Source organism: Amphiura filiformis, chromosome 7 (assembly GCF_039555335.1).
Source record: "Amphiura filiformis chromosome 7, Afil_fr2py, whole genome shotgun sequence".
Taxonomy (NCBI): Eukaryota; Metazoa; Echinodermata; class Ophiuroidea; order Amphilepidida; family Amphiuridae; genus Amphiura; species Amphiura filiformis.
This window is the reverse complement of record NC_092634.1, coordinates 24470423-24495903: the sequence shown is the minus strand read 5'-3', so window position 1 is coordinate 24495903 and position 25481 is coordinate 24470423. Positions and strand designations below refer to the sequence as shown.

General features: G+C 37.4%; 1 protein-coding gene across 1 annotated transcript; it reads right to left on the bottom strand.

Annotated features, from left to right (window-relative positions):
• Positions 1-12: 12 nt before the first annotated feature.
• LOC140157729 (aminopeptidase N-like) lies at positions 13-19958 on the bottom strand. The gene is made up of 19 exons (XM_072180975.1): positions 19846-19958; positions 18190-18657; positions 15980-16253; positions 14550-14670; positions 13911-14065; positions 12551-12664; positions 11869-12003; positions 11527-11592; positions 10537-10602; positions 9012-9196; positions 7912-8006; positions 5766-5899; positions 5312-5515; positions 4285-4358; positions 3645-3755; positions 2759-2926; positions 1642-1782; positions 1399-1480; positions 13-816 (listed from the first exon to the last, which is right to left on the bottom strand). Exons 1-19 carry the CDS (start codon positions 19956-19958, stop codon positions 667-669), a joined length of 2856 nt encoding a protein of 951 aa, XP_072037076.1. The 3' UTR covers positions 13-666.
• Between the last annotated feature and the right edge of the window lie 5523 nt (positions 19959-25481).

Genomic DNA, 25481 nt, shown 5'->3' with positions numbered 1-25481 from the left:
AAAGAACATAGAGTAAAAGTTTGCAACGGTAAGGTAAAATAATTAAATCAAAGTTTGCCTCAACCATTTAACAGTTTTTAAATTTTAAAAAGTTCTGAAGATCGTTACGCTGACTTTACCGGGAAATGGGCCCCCATTTTAAATCCACACTACACCTGTGGAAGATTTTGGAAGTATGTTCCACAGAGGGAATATGAATAATAAGAAATTAGCACATTAGGCAGCTCCATTTGGAACTCGCCCTTTCTCTGTGGAAGATTCAGGCTGAATCTTTCTCAGAGGGTGTATGAAATTCAAATGGAACTACCTAATGTGTTTTACATACAAAATTCATACTGCCCTTGTGGAAGATATTTCCAAAATTTTACACAGGGGTAGTGTGGATTTCAAATGGAATAGCCCAATAGCCGCACAAAAAGTTGCACATCACAGATTTTGGTCATTTTTGGTCCCGGTATTTTGTGCCAGGCAATGTTTCCGGTACGCCACTGTTACAGGCATTTCTCTAATTTGCCTCTTCCGATCGTAAATAAGGACAGGTCTCTTTATCTGGCACATCTTCGTTAACATAAGGCAATGACACTCATACATATTCATGAAGGGTACAAGTGAAGTATTCTTTAGAGGTAAGAATTTATATCCTGATACTGTTAAATCTGTTTTGTTTCAATTTGGTACTGCTCCTTTAAGCCACCTTTCCACATCGTCATAATGGTAGTCCATCCAGCGTATGTTAGCTTGCGTTGCTTCAACCATCTGTACAAAAGTACGACTTGCTGTTCCCTGGTCCGGGTGTTCCACCATGAACTTTTTCAGCTTAAATAATAATAATGCAAACAACATTACATGTAGAAGAAGAATCATTTGTAAATGTTACGATTTGAAAATACATAAGTAAACTATAAATTTGTGAATATTCTTAATCATCCAGGTAGATAAGACGCGATCAGACCCGATACTGTCGCTATCAAAAATAGTAAGTACAACTGTAGTAATAGTTGTATGTTTGTATGTAAGTCCAGATGAACATATTTAATACTCATTTATCAACTAAACTTTACCAAAGAAGTTATCTAAATTAGAATATGTAAAATGTAATATAATATGTATTTAATAATTATGTATCATGTCTTTGACTATTCGTGTGCATGGGCATTGGAGTTACTCTGATGAAAAAGGATGACGACACACATAATATTTTTCATGTTTGAGCTTCTTTTACGTTTTTGGAACATTTCATTTGCTCTAAGTGCTGGTTAAGTCTGGTAAAGTTTAACTCTCGTCACCGCGTACTTGCATTCTGTGTGCAGGTGGGTGTTGAGGTGGGACCGGTGGGTTGGAATGTGTGGAGTGGGTGTGTGCATGTTTTATCGGTTTCAATGGAACCATTAGAAATACCTCTTCCATAGCAAACTCGGTATTAAACTTTCTCGTCACTCCTTCGACCAAATCCGAAAAGGAAAATGCAGTCTGGCCATACCTGTGGATAGACATTACAGAATTTTACATAATAATCAATCACATTAAAATAGTCTTAGAAAAGAATGCTTTGGGAGGTTTTCCATAAACATAATATATATCGATATTTATTTTCAATACATCTTAAAGTTGATATTTATGTTGCTATGATATTTGACTTACATATCAAAAAGATAATCCCAGTTTCCTCTGAAGTAATCCCAGGCCAATGGAGCTCCAACAGTGTTAGAGGCTACTGATGTTATTACACCGATTTCATCTTGAGAGCGTATGAGATCTTTGTCCCTGGAATATTCTAGATATCTAATAATTACATACCAAAAAGTAAATGAAGCAATCAGTGTTAATAAACCTTAATTCAAGAGCCAATGGGCATTCTTTATAAAACGGTTCTCTTCAATCATGCGTGCAGTTTCAGCAGATTGAAACATGTCTCATTAATGTTATTAACATACATAGATTGACTTTATTTGTCACCAAAATTAGCTTAGATCCCAATAAAATGTTAGACATAGGCATGTAGGAGCCTGCTGATTAATGTCTGGATGGTTTCTTGAGAGTGGGACTGGGAGATATGAGAATGAGTATTGCTTCACCCAATGACTTAGGGAATGTACCCTCAGAAAGAGGTAACAACAGTAAAGGTAGGCAAAAATATCCCACTGATTTCTGAACAATCAAGCTGGTATTATATCAATTAGGAGCGAGACCAATTTACTAACCTCATCTTCAGAGATTTAGGTAAATGAGGTGGGAGATGCATGTTCTTCTCCTCTTTCTTTTTTCTTTTATTTGTTAAGTTTGTTAAGTTTGTGTAATTGTATGTTGTAACTTAGGGCAGTGTAAGGGGGTGCTCGCTTCAGGCCTTTGGGCCTTTTGAGCATCTCCTCATTCAAATTTTATGTCTTTTATATAATATATTGTATGTTGATTTGAATGAAAATAAAATAATGATGATGATGATGATGATGATGATGATGATGATGATGATGTGTGTAGATACAATGTGAATGGTTGTGCGAATAATCCGTTGTATTATATTAATTCAATTATTTCCACGGTTTTTTAACCTAATATTATGTTGTAAATTCAAAACAATTATTGTAATTACGAGCACATATGTCAGTCAATGTTGCCAAATAATGGTAAAGTAGCTGCCAAATGTAACTTTTCCTATACTTTTATGCAGTAACAATTAGAGCAAAATGTACCTGAAAACTGGCATCTCTGAGCATATGACCGTTTGATTACTCTGATTTTTATAATGCCTCGTACTCACGTGCTTAGAATCCACGGTTCGTTTGCACATGCCATAGCACTGCGTAAATTTGATTGTTCTGATGAAGACGATGTTGCTTGATACTGTTCCAATGCAAAGAACCATTCATCTTGCCCACCAGCAGCAATGGCTGTGCAATACACATAGTATTTCAGATCAGGGTGAATTCTGTGTGGACAAATATGAACAATTAGTTGATGGTATCGTCTATCCCAGATTCCCAGTTATAATATTGATGGTTGGAATGAACAAAATGAAATTAAAAGGGTATTTCGTAATCCACAGCATCATCCCCAAAAAAGTTGAAATTTTTATACCAATGGAAACCTCTGGCTTCATAAAGTTTATGTGCAAACAAATTTCTTGCAAATTAATTTGTTTTGCAAAAATATCGTGAAAATTTGAATTACGTTATGGTACACCAGAACAAAATTAGAACACATCCTATACGGAGCAGTGCAATACATATGCATAAATCGCAAACGCAAAATCGGAATCAACTGAAATATTGCGAATAAGCTTTTTTCGTAGATATCTTCTGGAAAATGTCACAAAAAGAAGATTCTAGGATCACGAAATACTCTTTAAAAGTGTTACAGTTACTGTAACCATCTCTGAGAAGAATACAAACTTATAACCGAACATAAAATGTACATTTTCACCAAGTCTCACTCAAAGTAGTATTTTGTCATCCTCTTCTATTTCCCCCTCTCCCATCTCAATATTTTATTATTCCTCTTCTTCCTTTCCCTTCTCACTCTCCTTTTTTACCTCTCTTCTTTTCCGTTTCCCTCTTCAATTTTTGTTCCTCATTTCCTTTTTGTTTTTCTTTGTTCGTGTATGTCGTGAAAGCCCCAGGCTATGCTACTGGGTTTTTAATACTTACGTGTTCTTTGCTGGGTTATCCATCCATTCCTTAAACATACCTATAGCTGTCCTCGTGCAGTTTTCATTACCATAACCACAAGCAAAGCTAACTGCAATGGAACGAACACGTCTGGAATGGATGCAAAATTTACATTTTTCGTTAATTTTGTCATAAGCTTAAAACCTTGTTAGTACGGTAAACCGCGAGGACCACAGCTTATGCACATCTACCTCCAACAGCCTATACAATTAAGTCGCTGGTAGAAAGAGACGAGGTTGTCAAACGTTAAGCCTGCAAGGCCACTAAGACTAGGTTGAATTTGCGTTGAAGAAATCCGGCTAGAGTTAAGACTCGGGCTTCGAGAGTGGGCTAGGCTTAGTAGCCTCAAGGCCACCTTAAGACTAAGGCTTACTAAGACTGTCGGGAAACTCGCCCTATAAGGACCTAATTTATAGAGGCAGCTGATAACTGAGTCGAGTCACTATACATTACTCGAGTCAGTCACCTAATCACTTTGGGGGATGAAGGAGAAATGAAAACACAGTAATAAATAACAACAGAACAACGTAAAATGATAATGCCACAACAACGGACTAAAACAACTAACCACATTTACAATAATACAGATAATAAAAACAACAGCAACAGCATCAATTACCTCTCTAGATGAGTTCCCGTATCCTCCCATCCAACATCCTCATATAGAGGGGTCACTTGTTGTAACATATATTTCTGGATAAAATACAATAAGACAACAATAAGAAGATAATTCATGTGATTCGCCGTACACGTGCGGCTGAATGCAAATAACGTACATCTATACAAATTGATCAATAGGTTTGCGCTGACGCCGCGGAGGTTTGTGAAGACCAAATATATAAAATTTAAAAAATGTTAACCTAAATTCTGTTTTCACACTGCATTTCTAGTAGGTCCCTGTATGAATATACTAAAAGGCATCCCATGCAAATTATGAGACATCAAACTTAATACGGGGGTCAAATTTCAAAATTCTTCTAAATGACAACACCTCTAACCATAAGAATTCAGAGAAGTATAATTTCGCGTATCTGCGATAAAGCCATATTATAACCATCAGCGGTTTTTTTTTCAAAATTCTGTTTTTACATGATTATAATGCACTGTATTAAACTAACATACCTTGCAAAATTCAAGACGTTACGTGCCGTAGTTTTGTCAAAATCAGAGATTTTGAATAAAGCGCAGGAACCGTCGTTTAATTATTACGATGGAAATATAACCCGATGTTTATAACACAGTACGTACATGGTGTGCGGGACGGCCATACACACATCAAAGGACTGTGGCATAGCATGACCGACGGAGTGACACACATTGGCGCTGGTAGTAAATTTCTTAATATGGTCTAATATTTTTCTTCTCAAACATCTATCCAAATTAAGAATAGTTTGTTCATTTATTTCTTTTTTAATCTGGGGTAACCAATCATGAACTGAATTATAAGTTTCTATACTTTGTCTATGTACATTGTACATGGATAATAATATTGAGAACATTCACAAAAAGCCTTTGTTACATTCAAGCTTAAAGGCGCAAATTATCGCTCGATTGCGGGCTTTTTTCGATAAATGCCAAAGGTAAATTTGTTCTAGATTAATCTCTTTAAATATAGCCTCTTTACTCAGATGTTCAAGCCACCTTACCTCGAAAGAACCATAAGCTCCGGATCGGCTAAGCATTAAATCTATGTAACCAGTGACTGATGACACTGTATACCAGGGTATATACTCTCTCTCATTGACCAAGTACAACGTTTGATCTAGAGCTGTTGTCTGATTCAAGGCACCTGCACGAGCTAGATTGAAAGCATCGCCTAGGAGGGCTGAGCGACTTGCAATTGATATAACCTTAACGAACAAATAAAAAAAATCAAAGATAGATTAATTGCAATGAGCAGAGGAGTGTTGTACTGATAAGTAAAGTAATGTGACCAAAATACAGATACTGACGACGACGATGATGATGATGATGATGATGATGATGATGATGATGATGATGATGATGATGATGATGATGATGATGATGATGATGATAATGGTGGTGGTGGTGGTGGTGGTGGTGGTGGTGGTGGTGATGGTGATGATATTTAACACCCACCTCGTGATCACTAATGAGCTGTGCTTTCAGTAGATCCCAATTTTTAGCGTCATAATTAACTCGGTAGTAGCCACGTTCGTCATAATTAACTAACAACCACTCGTTGTCATCCAAGTTTGTTAATGCAACAGTTCCTGTATAAACAATAAGTTGCAAGTGGTTCAATACCACCAATTATCTATTACACAGTTTTCAATGGGAAAATAGCTAATTTCGTGCGGAATTTTCTCATATTCAGAACTCTCACAGTTAAACACCACCAATATGTGGTGAAACTAAAAACCGATGCCGTACGAATGAATTTAGCCAATATTACAACAACAAAATCAATTTCAGTGATTTTAAAGCAGTCTTTTCAGATACCACACAAACAAATAGGTCCTCGTGGTATTGACATCCATCGCCTATTAATGGTATATAGCCTAGTATTTACAAACTTTACGATATTTCAAAATTTAATAGAAATGTCTTCATTTAAATATTAATTAAGATTAACGAAATATTATTACAGTCCATGTTAATCTTAACATGCTTAAAAGGCAGCTGTGTACTCTAGACATTGTTTCCTTCGCAAAATTGAGTTTTTTTGATATGTTTGTACTTTGCTATGTTTTTTATAAATACAAGGAATGAAAATCCAGATTTGTAAACTCCAACTGCAATATTTTAAGGATTTTATTTCACTATTCCACTCGTGTTTGAAATTGAAAAGGAAAGAAAATCTTTGTTGTACCAGCAGGGTACACGCGGGCAACAACGCATCGCGTTGCGTATCGCGCAATTTGTTAACGCTCAAATACGCTACGCATACGCGACGCTTATCTGCATGCGCGGCGCATCTTATGGAAACACCACGTAAGCACAAAAACATAGTGGTCAAATGGCTCCGTTTTAGCTGATAAAAATGGTTTTTTCAAGTTCTTTCCCCCCGATTTAAATATCAAGTTATGAATGGATTTCGCTCAAACTTCTCAAGGGGCCGTGGATTTACCCGATGTTTATGTAATGTAAGGTAGAAAAATAAAAACTGCCGCATTCTCCTGCGAGATTCGATGAAAGTGCAAAATGTGACAACTTTAAACTTCAACGGCCATTATTTCAATGTTCATTTTCTCGGTAAAATGACGATTTAGGTACACGATAACTCAATAAATACAGCATCTATAGGTAAGCAAATATGATCATCGTAAAAAGCATGATCGACTCAAGAAACGGTTTTCTTATTTTTTTATATTTTGGTCTATTTCCGATTTTAGGCATCATTTTGTGCAAATAGGCGTTTGTGAATTTTAAAAAGTTCATTTTGATGCCTTATATGGTCAATATCTCAAAAAACAAGGCCAATATCAAAAAAATTAAAAACCGTTTTTGGAATGGAGCCTCAAAATTGAGCTAAAAACAAAATAAAATATTTTGGAAAGAGTGTTTTTTTGTTATGATGTACCTAACAAATATTGCCAAAAACTCACTTTTTGTGATTTTCTTCATAATTGTTGTTTTTACCCCAAATCTGTATTTATATTAAGATTTATTGATGTCTTGCCTTCATAAAAATGTATACTTTTATATGTCTTGCGCGAATACTTACAAAGTTATTGCACTTTTGCTACATGCATGTCTGAGAGTACACAGCCTCCTTAATGGACTCTAAGTTCAGGAGCTTCAAGGGTATAATTAAGGACAGGGACAATGTGCAATGCGCAAAAAACGCCGAAATTTACGCATTTTGGGTATAATTGCGCATTTTAGGTCCGCGAATTTTAAGATTTTCCCAAAATAACCATAAATTTTAAGTACTCATTATCCAAAAACCTGACGTTTTCACTAAAATCAAAGAATCGATAATGATCTGCTACACAATCCATGTTAAAAAAAAGTATAGAAAATAGGCCGTCTCAAAAAATTGCAAGAAAATATAGAAGAAAAAAGGTTTTACAGTACAAAATCACACATTTTGGTAAATTTTCAAACACAGGGCGAGCATTTTACTCTCAAAAATTGCGCATTTTCCCTATGCTTAGGTATACTTTATGCCAATGAGCATTAATTACGATGTCTAAGCATGGGTTACATGCAGAGGGTGGTAGAATCCAGCTGCCTCATTTTAAGATACATAACATGGAGGAATGAGCTTGACAATAATTACGTTCTGTTTTTGGATCCAGCCAATTAAGACCACCGATTTCAGGATCTCTTGGATCTTCAGCTGTGACGTATGTAAGCGGTACATACCATTGATATCTGTAAAGAACATCGTAAAATGTGTCTCGTCTTGTCATTAATATATCATTTAAATATGCAATACATTGTATTTAAAATAATATCCTGCCTGGAAGAACTTACTTTGTGAAAAGTTTTAAATTTTACTTGAAAAAGTACATTCGATCCAGAAGACGATCATATATCTTGAAAGCACGGTGGGTTTAATGCAGATCAAGATAATCCTTGATCTATGATCTGATGTGAGTAGACTTCTCCGTAGTCCACTTGCCCTTTGTGCATACTCTGGCTATTACAACTCCCTCTGTTTGTTAGCTTCCCAAGTAGACTACTTACTTTGGATTGCGGTTAACATGCTTAACACGGTTGTCTATGGATGAGATTGTCGAATTTCTGGCCTACTAAAATTGGCCATGATGTAATGCATCTTTAAATCTGTATATTTGCTGCTACCGTTGAATCAGTACTAACTTATGGATGTGAAGCATGTACCATGTCTCCCAGACTATGTAAAGAACTTGATGGTTGCTATACACAATAATGCTTAGAGCAGTATACAACATAAATTATAAGGAGGACATCACGAACAAAGAACTGTATGGTGAGCTACCGAAACTATCACAGACGATCAGAGAGAGGAGGACAGAAGCAAAAACGAACCTGTGGCCAAGCTGATCCATTGGACACCTAAGCATGGAAACAGACAACCTGGCAGACCCCCTCTAACATATGTGGATGTATTGAAACAGGACACTGGACTGGATGTTGTGGATTTGGGAATGGCCATCAGGAAAGAAGGATTCGGCGTGCTTTTGTAGTTCGAGAACACCACTCATCTTAAGCAAGTAAGCAACATCAATATAATTTCCAGTTCAACGGAATGCGTTCATCATGATTAATAACATAGTTTTAGTTATCAAAAATAAACTATATGGCATAGTGAGGTGTTGTTGTGTAGTTCGTGTGAAAGTGAGTGTGAATGGAATGGCATATGGCACGATATAAGATACAATTTCGTAAACTGACCCCAAATCGCCATATTCCGTGGTAGTATTTCCTTCAGGGTCGATTAGAAACCTCGTTTGATTTGCGGTAAATTCAGGACCAGAACCATACTGTCGATCTATTCTTACGTTGGGATAACCCATCTGAAGAGTCCAGGTGTCCATTATTTGTTTCACGTCTATTATTAAGCCATCCTCTTCTGCTGCCTGAAATACAGTATTATATTGTTGAAAATGTTGATCATACTTACGATACAGAGTGTCATCGCCCCGATATCTTCATGGCAGAATTCGCCTTGGTAGGTTCAATCAACAGCCACGCATGGCCATTTTGTTCCGACCTGTTTAATAGTTTTGAGACGCATAATAGGCCGAGGGACATCCAATTAAGGCTATTGACAATAGCCTGGTCACTGACATCTGTAGATGTTAGTGAGCATGGTATACGCCATGAGGTCATCTGCTTTTAGACTGCCTCCACGTGTGACCTACGCTGCGCTATAGTTCGGCGCATATAAAATCAGAATTTTTGTCAGTTTTTGAGCTCAATACGCACGGTTCTTTCTCAATACGCAAGCTATCGACTATCATATCCTTTCAACACATATATTCAAGTGCAAGTATCAAAATATGGCTTCTTTAGAATAAAACAATTACGGGAGATATTCATCATTTTCTATCCCGGTATCCAAAGATTTATCGTCTGAATATCAAATCGTGCATATTCACGTGTATCGATCCCGGGTGTTGATTTTAGTGTCTCTGCTGTACAATGTGATTATTAACCAGGGGATGTCGGTGTGCAATATTAATGATATTATAAATAATAATAATAATAGAGTGCCAAGGATTAATTCGTTCTAAGGGACTACTAGCTGTATACCTCTCGTCAGTACCTTGTTATCTGTAAAGTGTGCTGAGGCTTGTGGATCTACGTCTAGGCGTTGTGCCTGTGCGTAGCGCACTATAAATCACTGCGTGTTTTTTTTTTTTTTTTGGGGGTGGGGTTTATCTACTAAGGGGAACTAAAGGCACTATATCTGAAAGTTTGGTGAACACACTATAGAAAGAGGGAAATCATTTTGACTTTTCTGTGTAATTTTGATCAATGATTGTGTTTTGACCACTACAGAAACAGATATGCTCAAACAATCCACTGATAAATCACATATGTGTACATCCATATCAAAACGACGCACTTGTCGGCTGCTACATATGTCTCATTTCACAAATGAGACAAATACCAGACTCATCTCAAGTGGAGGTCACTTATAAATCATCCCCAAGTCACATGGTTTGGGAATTAGAACATTACCAAGTTAACCATGTGACTTTGGGATGATTTGAAGTGATTTCTGCTTGAGATAAGTCTGATATTTGTTCCCAGCTATTATGTGAAATGAGACACATGTAGCAGCCGACAAGTGCATCGTTTTGATATGGATGTACACATATTGATAAACACCTTTCATGTTTAATAATACCCTTTTCAAGAATGTATGACCTGATAAAAGCAAGGCTTTTTAACTTTCGCGTTTTTAACTTACCTCCGATAAAAACATCCAGAGATCATTATTTTCAGCGTTGCCATATTTAAAATATTCCAGATAATTCTGAAAGAAAATACGCCATCATGATAGATTTAAAATGTTGTATACATTTTAAATCTATACCCTTTTCACCCTGAAGTGGCAGTGACATCATTGCCACATTAGGGTGAAAATGGTATAGAATGGTATAGATTTCCACATAATGATGAATATCATATTACTATACACCGTTCTTGAATAACTTGCAAAGTGCAAGTGTCTAATTCCCGAGTTGCCGAGCTGGGGTTGAGACCATGGCAACAACAGATTTGTTCTGCAAGAAAAGATTATGATAACATATTTCTACGAGATCGCCGTCGTTTATCACAGTACTGGTGCACCATGTCCCATTGTGAGTGATCGAGCTTTCGTCAGATGTGTCTGTGACTTCATCAGGATGATATAGGCCTATCTCTTATTTAATCAGGATGATGAGTCTCTGCCTTCACCAGTCCCGATGAAGTCAGAGACACATCTGATGAAAGCTCGACTACTCAGACAGGAACCTACTGCACTATTACTGTAATAACCGATAACGTTATCGTAGAAATACTATAAATTCCCGTCGAGAGCCCATCAACATTTACAATGTTGCCCTAAGCCGACATTGCAAAAAAAGAAAAGCTTTTAACCCTTTTTCTAAGGGATAGTGAAACCCCCTAACAAATCAACTCTAGCCCCCAAATGACTCGGCCAAATTAAAAATCAGCCCTTGCGCTCATTTTACGATATTCATTTACCTACCACCTTACCCCGTGGTAGGACCTTCGCATTTAGTATCACTGCATAGCAAAGACCCATAAAGTATCCAACGGTACCAAACAGAACAGCATAGGGGGTATGTTAGAAAATTCCATACTAGCCCATAGTAAAACGTGTGAGTAAAATTACGTCAGTAAGACTAGGGTTAACGAGAGCTGAGCCACGTAACTGAATTTAAATACTAACCTTTAGTCCTTTTTGAAACGTACTCTCTCCAAGGAAAAAGCTACACATTCGCATTAATGATGCTCCCTGAAAAGATGGCAATTCCAAAGTTATGATTGATGCTTGATACTACAGCATGCATAGTGTTATTTTTCATTTGCAGAAGTATTTGTGTATTACATGTTTTTACATTGTGTTCAATTTTGTTACATTATTTTAATGTTTAATGATCAGGAGGGGTAGAATCGTCTTAAACAAATTGGATTCTTCTGGTAATAACAAACAGCAACAACAACAACTACGATGACGGCAGGAACAATGTGATCAAAAGTGAAACGAATCAAAGTTGGGAGTCAAATTTACCTTATTATACGAAATGATATCAAACTGTTGATTGATTTCCTCTGGAGTAGAAACTGGTATAGATATAGGTCTTGATGTTGCCAATGAGTCGGTTACCAGAACCCTTTGTAGAGTTCTCGCGACAAACTGATCAGTCTACATAATTATAAAAAACGTCATAGATTTATATATAGCGCATTTATACTGGTATAGAGGTTAATACCTTTATATTTATAGGAAAGGTTCTTGGGACGGTAGTCAAAGACACACCGACTACTCAAATATTACTTAACGACCCACAGACACAGTACGATTATCAGCTTTCATCCAGAACAAGCTACTCAGCGAAGTTCAACTTATTAGTAAAATTGACATTTTTTTTATTTTTCATATTTAACAGTCCTCGAAGTAAAATTTATAAATCTACTGACATGTACTTAAAGTGTATGTAGCTGGGAGAAAAAGCCGACGATCTGATGTGCTCTCAGGCCCCACAAACAATACTGTGCAAAGGTGGGTGATATGTCTTTTCATTTTAGAGTATGGGTTCAAATATTCATATTAAAATAACTCCTTGTACACGGTAAAAACCTGAATTATATTGAATGCTGAGATCAATATATTTGATCTCAAGGTCGGATTAAGAGCAAATATCGAAGTAGATTTAATACTAACTTAGAACAATTGGTATTGTATTACTTACCATTCCCCAAAGTGGTTCTGAATAATCTGCTCCCAAATATTCAACATAACTGGCAAAGCCTTCATTCAACCAAGTATCATCCCACCATTTTAGAGTAACAAGGTTGCCAAACCACTGTAATCAAACATAATGAATGTGATGTGTGATCAAGCAAAATCAGTCGGATGTCGGGTATATTGATTTTTCAGATATAGCCAAACAAAGACAATAATTTCTTTTGTTGCATATTGTTTTGGAAACATATCAACAGTTAATATCTTGAAAACTAAATGTTCAATTTCAAGGTGGTTGTCTGCAAAATGTAGTTGTACAAATGCTTTATGATCCTGCATCATACAGCCTGTCTTAAAACAATTGTGCAGGTGAAAATCGCCCTCTTTGGCAATTATGAAAATAATATTGTGGCACGATGCTTACATCAACGCCAAGGGCGCAGTCTTAGTTTGCAAATGCCGTTTGTTCTGATCAATTTGCTTATTTTAATCTCGAGATATGTTTAGTTAACAACAAAGGGGTAAAATCACAATTGTGCCACTTTTACAAGGGAAGAGGGCTATACATGTAAATCAATGACAGCATAAAGTTTATCAAGAGGTCCTTCGTGAAATCAAAAGAATGCGCCGACACAACAATAAAAAAACTTTTTGACTGTTTTATCATGATACAGGTATTATTATTCTCTTTGTCCACTTAAAACATATTTAAAAGACATAAATATTTCACATTCTGCTGTAAAAATTAAATACATGTACATGTCAATGATTTTATCATGGTAATACTGTTCTCTTTGTCTCTAAAGACATGTTAAAAGAGAGACAAATATTGCACATTGTGTTCTGTTGTAAAATTAAAATCATGTCAACGAAATATTGCATGTCGTATATGTTTGAAATTTTACTGAACAGTTGTTACATAATCGTTTCTAATCCTACACAAGAATGTTCTTTTATTAACTGTACTGTACAGGTATTTGAATATAACATTTTCTTCAATTTTCTAAAAAGTGGCACAAAAAGGTTTTCATACATTTGTGTTTAGTGAAGCAGATCACTGGATTGCCGAAACCAAAATGAATGATACAAACGGTATTTGAAAGTTAGGACTGCTCCCTTGACGTTGATGTAAGCATCATGTCACAATAGTATTTTCTAATTGCCACAGATGGCGCTTTCCACTTGCACGATTTTTTTAGACAGGCTGTAGATCAAACATCGGTATAAAACATGACATGTTGCAACAAACAACGTCTTTGCATTCGCTCAATGTTTGCCTTCATAGTTTACCACTTTTGATATAGGCTGGATTCTCTCATACAAACAAACCCGCAAAGAATTATGACAAAGGCATGTATGGTCCCTACCTGGTGAGCTAATTCGTGAGCTACAATAGAACACACACTCTGCTTATTGCCTGCTGATGAAACCCCTTCCTCATACAAAAGGGCTGTCTCTCGATAGGTGATCAATCCCCAATTCTCCATAGCTCCAGCCGAGAAGTCAGGAATAGCAATCATATCTGCAAGACAAGGGAACACATAGAATGTTTCATGTGCTTTAACATATAGGCCTAAATGAGAACTTTGAATACGGTTATGTATCATAATTAAATGGAATGGAGCGTATAATTAGCACTTTCCTATTAGAGAATAAAATGCATTATGCCGCTTCATGGACATTAATATTGATATTCCTATATTTCATCTGGACTCATACCTCTGGAGTGGTAACATAGATGTGTGGATATATGTGCGTGAGTTTAAATGAAAACATTAGAGCTAATTACTAAAACAAATTTTTTTCATTGCACCCGGCATTCATGAAAATATTCTTACCATTTTAATTATGTACTCATAAACATTCAATTTTACTGACCATCTTTTTTTTCTTCAAATGTATTAATAAAAAGTGTAATAGAATTAAATTAAACTTAATCCGACACACAGATGTCCTCTCATGAAAGAATACTGCTATTTCTGATGAAAACAAATTGTTTGGAATACCCATTTTTGGAAGAGGAAACTTAATGCCAAAGTATTCATCGAAGAAATCCAATTGTTCAATTCCTTTTTGAAGTGCGTAGTCCACAAAATCAATGGCATCTTCACGTGCCCAGAGACGCATCTAAAAAGAAAGGAAAAAACATTGCAAGAATTGGCAAACCACTCTCAATATCAGTTGTACTGTTTATATGCTACCGTATATTTGCAAATATCCCATACAAATTGTTGACCAAAATAGATTGAACTAATGAATTAAATGATTTTAGTGTTTGATATCGTATATTTTTGGTTCCTTTGTTTGCACTTAATTGTGTTTTCTGGTTTTGTTTATTCAATATCCATTCAAAATTTCCCACCATAATCCGCTCGACTATGTTTCTTTTAGGTCACGCTACCCACGGCCAGGGAATTGTCGGATTTCGTCGCAAGTCCGACTTTTCATTTCTCCCAAACCCCTGGTCCGTGACATAATTAATGCTTTGGTGGGGTTTAAAACTAGATTCGAGCAGTTTTGAAATTTGACCCCATATAACCTTTGACCCCATGAACTCAATATGTCACTTGCTACCAAAATATGGGAGTTTGCTCCTAAATACTCTGCATAGTTGATATAATTATATGTGACGTGTCATGTCAAAAGGAGACACTTTTGGGCAGGTTATCAATTTTGAGGTTTTTACATATCTTAAATATAGAGATATTTTGCTCTACAACGCTGTTTTCCCCAAAGGAATCGGACATTCCTAAGCGAAGATATTGAGTTTGTAAGTTATGGTATTAGAAAATTGGAAATTGAGATACCGGCCTTTAAAAATATTATTGACAATGTTGAGAGTAGGAATTACCTTGAGAAATGTCTCCAAAATTGCAAGATGCCAGTTATATTCTGGTCTGAAACTATCAGACAATATTTTTTACATTTATAACATCACAAATTCGCAACCAACCCAAATTGGGAAAAAATCACCCCGGGCAGATTTTTGGCTATTTCTCCATTTACGATCCTGCCCAAAAGTGTCTCCTTTTGACATGACACGTCACATATTCTGTCGGTCCAACATCCGGGCTATCTCTAGTCTCTGGCCCAAACTGCATGTGGCTCACGGTTTGTTATGAACAACAGAAACCGGCTGTGAAGGAGGCTACATAGCGATGTTGTTGGAGTGACATTCAATTTCGGAAAAAACGACACTCGACCATGAAATTTAATTTTAAGTTTGTCAGTATATAAACGGTAAATCAAGTAAGTTTCTTCCACTCTGAAGACTTAGAAACGGTTGTTTGATTTCACTGACTATTTGCGATCTAAATCATCAGAAATCATCAACAAAAATCGAATCGGGGACTTGTTTTCACTCGACCGTGAGTCGCATCGTCAACCGTAAGTGACGTGGCACGGACCGACAGAATAGTTTGTTTGATTTAATTACCTCCACACCATTGTTCGTCACACCAGACTTAAACACAAAGTCACTAACAACCCAGCATAACAAATAGGTAGACATCGGTACACTCATTGCAAACTTAGTCTTTTTCCAGTCATCAGGAAGATCTTCTGTGGATTCCTCTGGCATGTTGGATATAACATGATATTCTGCCTCGTAATCCATAGTCAAGGTGAAGTTAGCTTTCATTGCAGGCTCGTCAAAACAGGGAAATGCTCTTCTGGCATCAGTAGGTGCGAATTGTGTCGTTCCAAGGTAACTGATAATACATGTATCAAATCAATCAATCAATCAATATATCAATCAGAAACTTATCTAAAGTAAACTTTCATCGATCAATAAGTAAGCAACATATGACATATGAATATTGATCGTGCGCACCTGATGGTCTTGTCTAAATGATGGGCATACTGATTGGATTATCGTAAAGGATTTCGATGTTACTAATATTATGTAATTATTAAATACACGAGTACAGCGATGTTGAACGAGTACAGCGATGTTGTGTAAAAGATTGTGTACGTGTACGATTTTGAAAAGGACGCCGACAGTATAATAATCCCAGTATTTTTTTTTTTGCTTTCGAAATGTATTAGTCATCGTGCGCTATTATTCGTGATAACTTTTTTCCGATGAAGGTACCAGCCGAAAATTGAGTCGGCGATTTGACGCAATATTTTCTGTCGGATTATGTTTTAAATTATTATGATTATGAAAAGCAGAAATGTTGTCCTCAAAAAAAGGTCTGATTGGTATTATTTTGCCCTTCGTTCTCTATCGATCACATCACAGATCCTATCAGATACCTTCACATGCACACTGTATAGGTTACGAGCTTCTAATAATCTTCAAGGTCTTTTGGTGATCTTTCTAATTTTTGCGATACCGTACACCACTAATTTTGGTCAATCTAAGACGTATAAGGAAATCTTAGGTATCTAAGATTGGTCTATAATTAAATACGCTTAAAAAGATCGGTTGTTTGAGGTTTTTGGCCCTGGTTTATGGCACTCGAAAGGCGGAATGCGGTGGAAGTATCCCCCCCCATGCATGATGGGACGTAAGGGAAGCGTCTATTCAGTCATAAGTACATTATCGGATCCATCAAGGAAAGTAGAATAATTGTCGTAAAATGCATTGATGGCATATCTAGGGTTCAGTGCAAGAAAACCCTGTAATATCTGCTCTATTGTGGACATAAATACATAAATATAATATATAAACATCATACCTGCTGCAATTGTAGACCTGAGCGTAAGAAGACCGTAAGTCCACTTGGCCCCTCAACCTGCATACACTAAAGTTGCGTAAAGTTTCGTATAATTTGGTAATGTTTTATACATGTTCAGGGGCCAAAACAAATCTTTCACAACCTTTCATGATGTTTCAACCCTGGAACATGTATTAAACATTATAAAACCCTAAGAAACTATACGTAACTTTAGTGTATACATGTTGAGGGCCAAGTGGACTTACGGTCTTCTTGCGCTCAGGTCTTCAATTGTAAAAGGTGTAATATTCTTGTAGTAACCACCTTGTAAAGTTGAAAATAACAAAATAAAGCAACCTTGAAACGAATTACTCCCCATTCCAGAAAAATACAGAACTAATATTTTGGGATTAAAAAAATATTATCCTGTTTTGCCAAATGAAACATAGCTAAATCCTAATCATTTAGTTAGTCCTAACTGGAGATAAAAGAAAAAGTTCACTATTTTACTAATTTCTTGAAAAAGAGCCAAAAACATGCATTTTCGGCATGTTTTCTGACAATCGAGTCACGAAAATCACAGACTTGGAACAAGTCTAAGCATCCAAAATCTTGAATATATGCCGAAATTTTGCTATAATTTTCACTTTTTTGTGTTACTTTAATAAATGGTTGGTTATAAGAATGAAACATGTCTTTTCCAAAAATTAAAAGAAATAAAATGAAATTAGTCTTAGTACAGGTCTTAGGACTTTATTGTCACAGCATACGAAAAACACCCTAAAACGCATGTTTTTGGCCCTTATTTTCACAAATTGGCTAAATATTAAAATTTGACTTTTATCGCTAGTTAGGACTAACTAAAGGATTAGGATTTAGCTATGTTTCATGCGGCAAAAAAGGATAATATTTTTTTATTTAATAAAATTAGTTCTGTATTTTTCTGGAATAGGGAGTAAGAAACAGCTCTACATGCATGGCTTACCGTTTCTCATCGTTTTTGGTGTAAGAACTTAAGTAATATCCCATGAGAACCTCTGCCAGAGGTGCTCCAAAGCTTACTGAAAATTCATACATCTCGCCTTTTGTAAGTTCATCGGATAACTCGACGACCAAGTACTGGTTCGGTTGATACAACCACGGTTCGCTGAGCTCGGGAACTTCAAGCCCATTTATATTTCTTAATGTTGCACTCCCCTCAACAATGTTCAACGCGTTACTATGTAACATAATATATTTTGTTGCAATCTCACAACTAAATAAAATATCTACTGAACCGTCAAATATTTTGTTAGTTATGTCTGTTTTTAAATAAATTTCGTAGTGATGTGGTTTCAATGATGTTGGAAGTCGTAGATCCTCCCATATTTCTTTTGGTATCTTGTGTGTGGTTTGTGGTGGTTCAGTTGCAGGAGGCTCAGTAGGTGGTGGTTTGGTTGCTTCTATTGGCTCTCTAGAGAGTAAGATAACATTATAAACAGATGTAGTAAAAACACATCAGCTATTGCCAATGTACAATGTGTAAGTCTAAGCCCAAAGACTGAACTACAAGGAGGTATGTGCATTTCCTACAATTTGGGCTTGCCCCTTCCCCTGCTATTAAAACAAAGAATCATTGACAAATTCAAAGTTTGAGACATCTACACCCCCCCCCCCATTCACCTTTACCCCTAAAGCCCAGAAAAAAATAACTTTGTGTGTTGAGTGCACCAGTAAATACAAGTCACCTACACACTGGGAGAAAAAATCAGTGTTTCGAAAATGAGAAAGTGGCACTTGACTTAATGTAACACATTAGAAAAGGAAAAGGCTTAAAACCCAACTATTAGGCCCTGATTCATATTTAATCCTCATTTAGACCTGGGTAGTACATTGTCTGTGAAAAATGAGCAGGATCTGACTTTTAATGACGAATAGGCTAAACTTTCAAAATGTGTTACATTTCAGAAACACCAAGCTATTTGTGAGGTGGCGTTAGCTGTATGAGCTTACGGGGTGATCTAGTCGGCATTTTTCTGGGAAAAAGTCACTGGACTCCGTATAATTTCTCTACACTAGATGTCTTTATCTGACCTCAAGTTTTGAAGAATTGTGTCGCTCTGAAGTCAAGAAAATGACGTTTTCCCGGACCCTGCTTGTACAGAAAGTCAATGGGAGCTTACTGGTGTGCACCCTGTTATATTATTTTATTTTATTATATCTTATTTTGCCTGGGGAACAAACTCAGTGGTCCACACTGATTTCCAGTCTGGCCCAGGGGTCAAACAAAATACATCAAAATACAAATGAAATACATACAAAAGAATTACATATCGTGGATTTAAAAAATACATCAAATATGAATACACCAAGGAAGCGCATCTATGCTGGCCGGCTGCAGTGCGGCAATGTCAGCAGGCTTCTAAGACAGCCCGCAGACAGAGTCCGCCCTGCAGCCGACCATCATGCAACAACCTGAATAATTAATTAATTAAATTGTACACCGCTTTGAAACAGCCTAGTGTAGGAGGTAGTGGGTTGGCAATGAATTAAAAGAGACCACGCCTCTGTTGGGTTAGGCTATCCGCTTGAAATTAAATCACACGATCAAATGTCACAAAAATCTATATAAATATCCGTCCATGATATCGCAGATACTTACGCGCATTCGGGTAAGATGCCGCATAGTAAACCAACTAGTCCTGCGATGGCAATTACTGCTAACGCACAGAACAATATCGTAGTTTGACTCATGTAATATCTTTTCTCGCCCATTTTAGCGTTGCTTACCTGTTGAACAATTAAACGAATAATGGGAATACCGTTTATCGTTTTGTTATTTGCCATTTTCTATGTAGAACATTGGATGAGCCAAGCAGATCTCTAGTTAAAATCAAACATATATGAGCGTAACATTAAAGAATGTGAACAAATAGGATAACAATCAAATTAATAATTGTTTAGCAATAAAATGTGACCGTATCAAATTTCCAACTCGCCTTGTTAGGGGCTGTGCGATAATTATGAGCTCTGGGGAGGGTAAAATTGGGAGGAGAAATTTTTGGCGCGCCGAAAGGGGGGGGGCAAGCAATTTTTAGCAAGCCGAGAGGGGGGCAAGCGATTTTTGGCACACATTCATGCGGCGCCTTTTAAATAAAACGCTTTAAAAGTCTTAGAAAAACAGTACGGAAACGCTTAAATATGCAAATTTTCCTGCTCGTTGCGCTCGCAACATGTATCTAGACCATTTAATGTTTGTAAATTGGGATCTCAAAAAATTGGCCTGCACAAGGGGGGAGCAAAAGAATTTTTGGCGGGCCGAGAGGGGGCAAGCGATTTTTGGCGAGCTGTTTGGAAATTTTACCCCCCGGGGGCTCATAATTATTGCACAGCCCCTTACCCACATAAAATAAAATACGAGCCCACCGTCCTAATAAGGCCAGATAAAAACTACTACAGTTTTATTTTTAGTTTACGTAATCTCTAATGACAAATGACTAGTTCAAAATATTTAATGTTACAAAGATCACAAATTTAATTTGCAATCAAATGATAAACATTTGTGGAGCAGAATTTTTTTCATTTGACTCAAAAACTTCCTGTTTTATTCTTTGTTGATGTGATGTTAGGGAGTTTTTACAACAAAAATTATATCTGTTCCAATTTTGTCACGGTCTAACTATTACACATGATTGATTGACTGTTCTATATATTCAAGGTGTTGATAATAAAACATGCTACCTGTTAGATCCAGATATTGATCAAGATATCAACATAATAATGTAGACTTCGACAATTTGATGTGATACATTTGCCCATTCATAGCATAAACATAGATCCAGGGAGATAAGCGACAAACCCCTCCCAATAATCATTCGAGAAGGGGTCGTCAGTGCAATCAAATATTTAGGCATTATTTAATGACCTCCCCCATCCCCACCCATTTTCACCCCAACTATCAATTTCTTGTGTGAACTGTGGAATGTCTATTTATTGAAATGTTATAAATATTTATATTGGTTCTTTCTTTGCATGTTCTTCTCCTCTTTCTTTTTTCTTTTATTTGTTACGTTTGTGTAATTGTATGTTGTAACTTAGGGCAGGGTAAGGGGTGCTCGCTTCAGGCCTTTAGGCCTTTTGAGCATCTCCTCATTCAAATTTTGTGTCTTTTATATATATTTTGTTTGTTGATTTGAATGAAAATAAAATGATGATGTGTAAAAAAAATGATGTAATGTGTGTATACTGTAGAGATTCATCAGGTTTGTTATTGTTCAAATAATTACAGATTGTTTTTACAAAACCAAAATATTTGTGGTGAATAGATGGTAATAACTCACCAACTGACTTTCCATCCCTCTTGTTCAGTCGGATTTCTTCAGAGTTGTGATGAAGCTCTGCTACTGTACGACCTGGTGTTGCCAGTCCTTGAGTCGCTTTGTAGCAGAGGGTTGTAGCGATTGCTCAGGTTGTAGGTGCCCTGTGTGTGTGTATAGTTTAATTAGCCTTTACCATTTTAGCTATTTGTGCATTTTTTTTTCAGGTAAACGTCATATTTAGCCATTTTAGCTTTGAAATGGCAAAGTCTTTTCCACTTCGTGCGCATTCATTCCAGGTACGGGGAGCTATAGACCTTCAAATCACTCTGCTTCACGGACTTATACCAGCCTCCATTCCCAAATGTCAAAAAGAAATCTACGAAACACTCGAATTAAACAAAGTAAAAAATACTAGCTTTGTTTGTTTGTTTGGTTGGTTGGTTGGTTGGTTTTTTGGCCCGAAAATGGCTAATATACGCGAATGGTGTACAGCTATTAAACTTTTGGGCCAATATATTAAACGTATAGGTTTTTGTTTATGTTTCTGCTGTGCGAAAGTAAATCATAGTAACCAAATTATGACACAATTTTGGGCATTTTTGGTACAAAAGATAAGAAAATGGCCATAAAAATTGATACCCAACCATGACGATATACAAATGCTAATGTGTTACGCTTGAGAACAAAAAGACATAGAGATATTTGAAACTAAGTCATACACACGTGTTAGCCGCAAATCATCTGTCACAGACAGCTCTCATCGATCACGTTGCCTCTGCCAATCATGCCATCAATTGGGAGGACTCAACAGTTAATTACGACAGAGCAGCTGACAAGACTACGAGGTGGCTAAAAGTGGCCACCTGTATCTTCCAAAAAGTACGAGGGGGCCTATTCACTCAATAATATCTTTGACCAGCTCATCATGCACTCTGCGGCAGTTACTATCACTGTCAGACTAGAACTGTAAAAAAAATACATGTATCAAGCCAGAATACTAAGGTTTCCAACTATTTGACTTCAAAAAACATTATAACACACAATATCTTATATCATTAATACATTACTTACCTGTAAACTTATCTGCCGTACACAAAGGTAGAGTGATCCAGATAAAATCCTACAGGTAGTACATAAAGGTAGGATAATTGTAAGGTAAATGAATGCCTTTTATGACCTTTGCCCGTATCATCGTAGACTTCCACCCTATGATTTTGTAGATAATATCATATTTACTCACATGATGTGTTGCTTCTAACGCTGCATATTGAGGTCATTGGTGGTGAATCAGAGATAAGTCGCCTCTACAATATCGTTGTTTCAATTCAAATTTCGAACTAGGGTTTTAATATTACTTATAAACTGACTAGTACTGGGCAAATACTAAATATATCTTTGTTTTATAGATGGGAGTCTATTAGATTTAATTTAAGCATGTGTATGACGATGACGCATTGCCAAAACTAACAATATATACCTACCAAGCCAGACTACAATAACAGTTGCAAAATACATTATAACACGGAATGCAGATTTAAAGATCAAAATCGTCTCATGATCTTTATCAGTATTGCAGCATCTACCTTTAAGTTCGTATGCAATGCACCATAAAACCCTCTTGTATAGACGAATCTAACGAGCCAAGTGATGGTCAGAATTCAGTCCGCTATAACTGGGTCCCGTCTGCACCAAACTGGTGTTGTTACTGCCCAATTGGGTGGATTAAATCCGTTTAAAAATCAATGTTGAATTGTGTTCTGTTGGTAAACTTTCATCATTCTTTTGTCTACGTGTAACACGGGTGATGGAATGCAGTTTAATATCCCGTCAAGGCCACATCATTTCACATTTTAGGTGGGATATAGCTAGGGGGACCCAGCTATGGCTGCCATTGAGGTGTAGGAAATGCGTGAAATTGGATTCGTCTATAGACCCGGCTGGTAGAGTAAGCCAGATGAACACTGAGGTCAGTCATATTTCGGTGAAAAGAATTATTATAAGGGTAGACGATCGGTCATTGTTGGTCGAAGCAGCCTAAAAATCGTTTTGACGTTTTCCAAAAGTTCATTCTACAAATCATATAATTTGAAAACTTGCTTGATTTATTACCATTCGCAAGATGTTGTGAACTACCAAATCGCAACAGTTTAAAATAGTTAAGCTTAAACTTTGTAGAAGGCCTGAAATACGTACGTAAGGTGCCAAAACATACACCAAAACATAACTTAAACATTTGAACTGGCTCATATTTCGTTAATAATTTATTGTGTGAAAATGGAGTGGAGCAGCGTGGAGCAGCGTGGCACACTGGTTAAGGTATTTGCCTTTGGTGCGAGAGGTCACGGGTTCAATTTCCCGCAGGACCAAAAAAATAATAAAAACAATCTCCGCTCTCCCCGTGGTTCATCTGGTAATGGCGGGGCAGATGCTCCATGATAAAGACCTCGTTTAAAGGCGGTTCCGATCAGGGTAACGCCCGATTGTCGGCTACACTTGCCTGTCCTGTAAAAATACCCCGACCAGCTATCTAAGGCGACCCCCTTCGTTCACCAGGTCACTTGTGCCTAGCCGAAGTTTCGTCAGCGTTATCTCATAGATTTCAGCTGTTAATGCCTAGATATTCCCGACATAAAAAAGAAATGCCGAAAGCGGGCTCCTAAGCAGAAGTAAGAATTCATACTCATCATTATGTTGGAACTATGAACATAATTCTGCACATGCAGTATTTTGTGTTAAGATGTGTGTATTTGATGCTCTGTTGCCAAGTTGTTGGGTTTTTTTTTTCAATTAAAGTTGCATGGTTTACAGGCTTAATAAAAATATTGAATCCCATTAACCCCACTGACTCCATGGTTCAACCCCACTGACTCCATGGGACTTCTTCTTCTTCTTGCGTATGTCAGGAAGAAACAAGATATAAAAGCCAATACATTAAATTTCATTAAATTTCAAGCCCAGTATGCATCAACCAGTCCCTGGTGGCTTCGTCGACTTCAATCAGGCCGGAGATACCATTCGGTAGTCTATGGAGATGACAGGATGAGATGATGTGGTCGGCTGTTTGTTCCTCACTACCGCACTCGCATGCTGGGCTTTCCTTTAAGCCCCATTGGAACAGGTTGGCATTGAAGCGTCCAACTCCACTTCTCAGGCGGTTTAATTTTGTCCAAGCAGACCTGGGTAGATTGAAGCCTGGGATGGTGTCTGTTGGGTCTGTGACAAAACGCTGGAGTGGTGAGGAAGACTGAAGCCATTGGTCTTTCCATGCCTTAGCTGTCCAGTCCTTGGCTGTCTGGTTAGGCTGTGTTGTCTTCATCAAGTCTATTGCTTGTTGAGCAAACGGCTTCCTGGATATCAATCTCCTGCTTTCCCCCTCATTTCCTAGCTCTTGTCAGGGTGTCATGAAGGAGGTGTCCTGGTTCTTCAGACCGGAGTGCTATAGCTACGGAGGCTGCTTTCCTTCTGATGTCCGGCGGAGGGATTCCTGCTAAAACCGGAAGCTGTTCAGTTGGAGTTGGTCGCAGACATCCTGACACAGTGCGCATAGCTTCATTTAGACCCGTGTCTACCTGGTGGGTGTGGTAGCTCCTGCTCCATACTGGTGTACAGTATTCTGCTGGTGCGTATACCAAGGCCAGAGTTGATGTTCTGAGGGTCTTGGTGCTTGCTCCCCAGCTGGTGCCGGCTAGGTGACGAATCAGTGCGCATCTTGCTGTGACCTTGTCCCTTAGATTAACCAAGTGCTGCCGGTAGGTGAGGGCTCGGTCCAGTTTCACTCCTAGGTACGTGGGGCAAGCCTCGAAGTTCAGTCGCTTGGACTTGATGGTTACATTGAGTTCTCTGTTGGCTTCCCTGTTGTTGAGATGGAAGGCAGAGGAGACAGTCTTAGCAACACTCAGCTTGAGCCGCCATTGGTAGAGGTAAGTATCTAGGGTGTCCATGTCTAGGCTGAGCGCTCTCTCAATTGTGTCCCAAGAGT

Excerpts from the sequence above, each read along its gene's own strand:
- LOC140157729 (XM_072180975.1), bottom strand. The coding sequence starts at position 19,958 with ATGGGCGAGAAAAGATATTACATGAGTCAAACTACGATATTGTTCTGT. Across the intron at positions 16,254-18,189 it reads ACCAAAAACGATGAGAAACG|TTACCTTGGAACGACACAAT; the intron begins GTAAGCCATGCA and ends ATGTATTATCAG. Across the intron at positions 3,756-4,284 it reads ACGGGAACTCATCTAGAGAG|ACGTGTTCGTTCCATTGCAG; the intron begins GTAATTGATGCT and ends CATCCATTCCAG.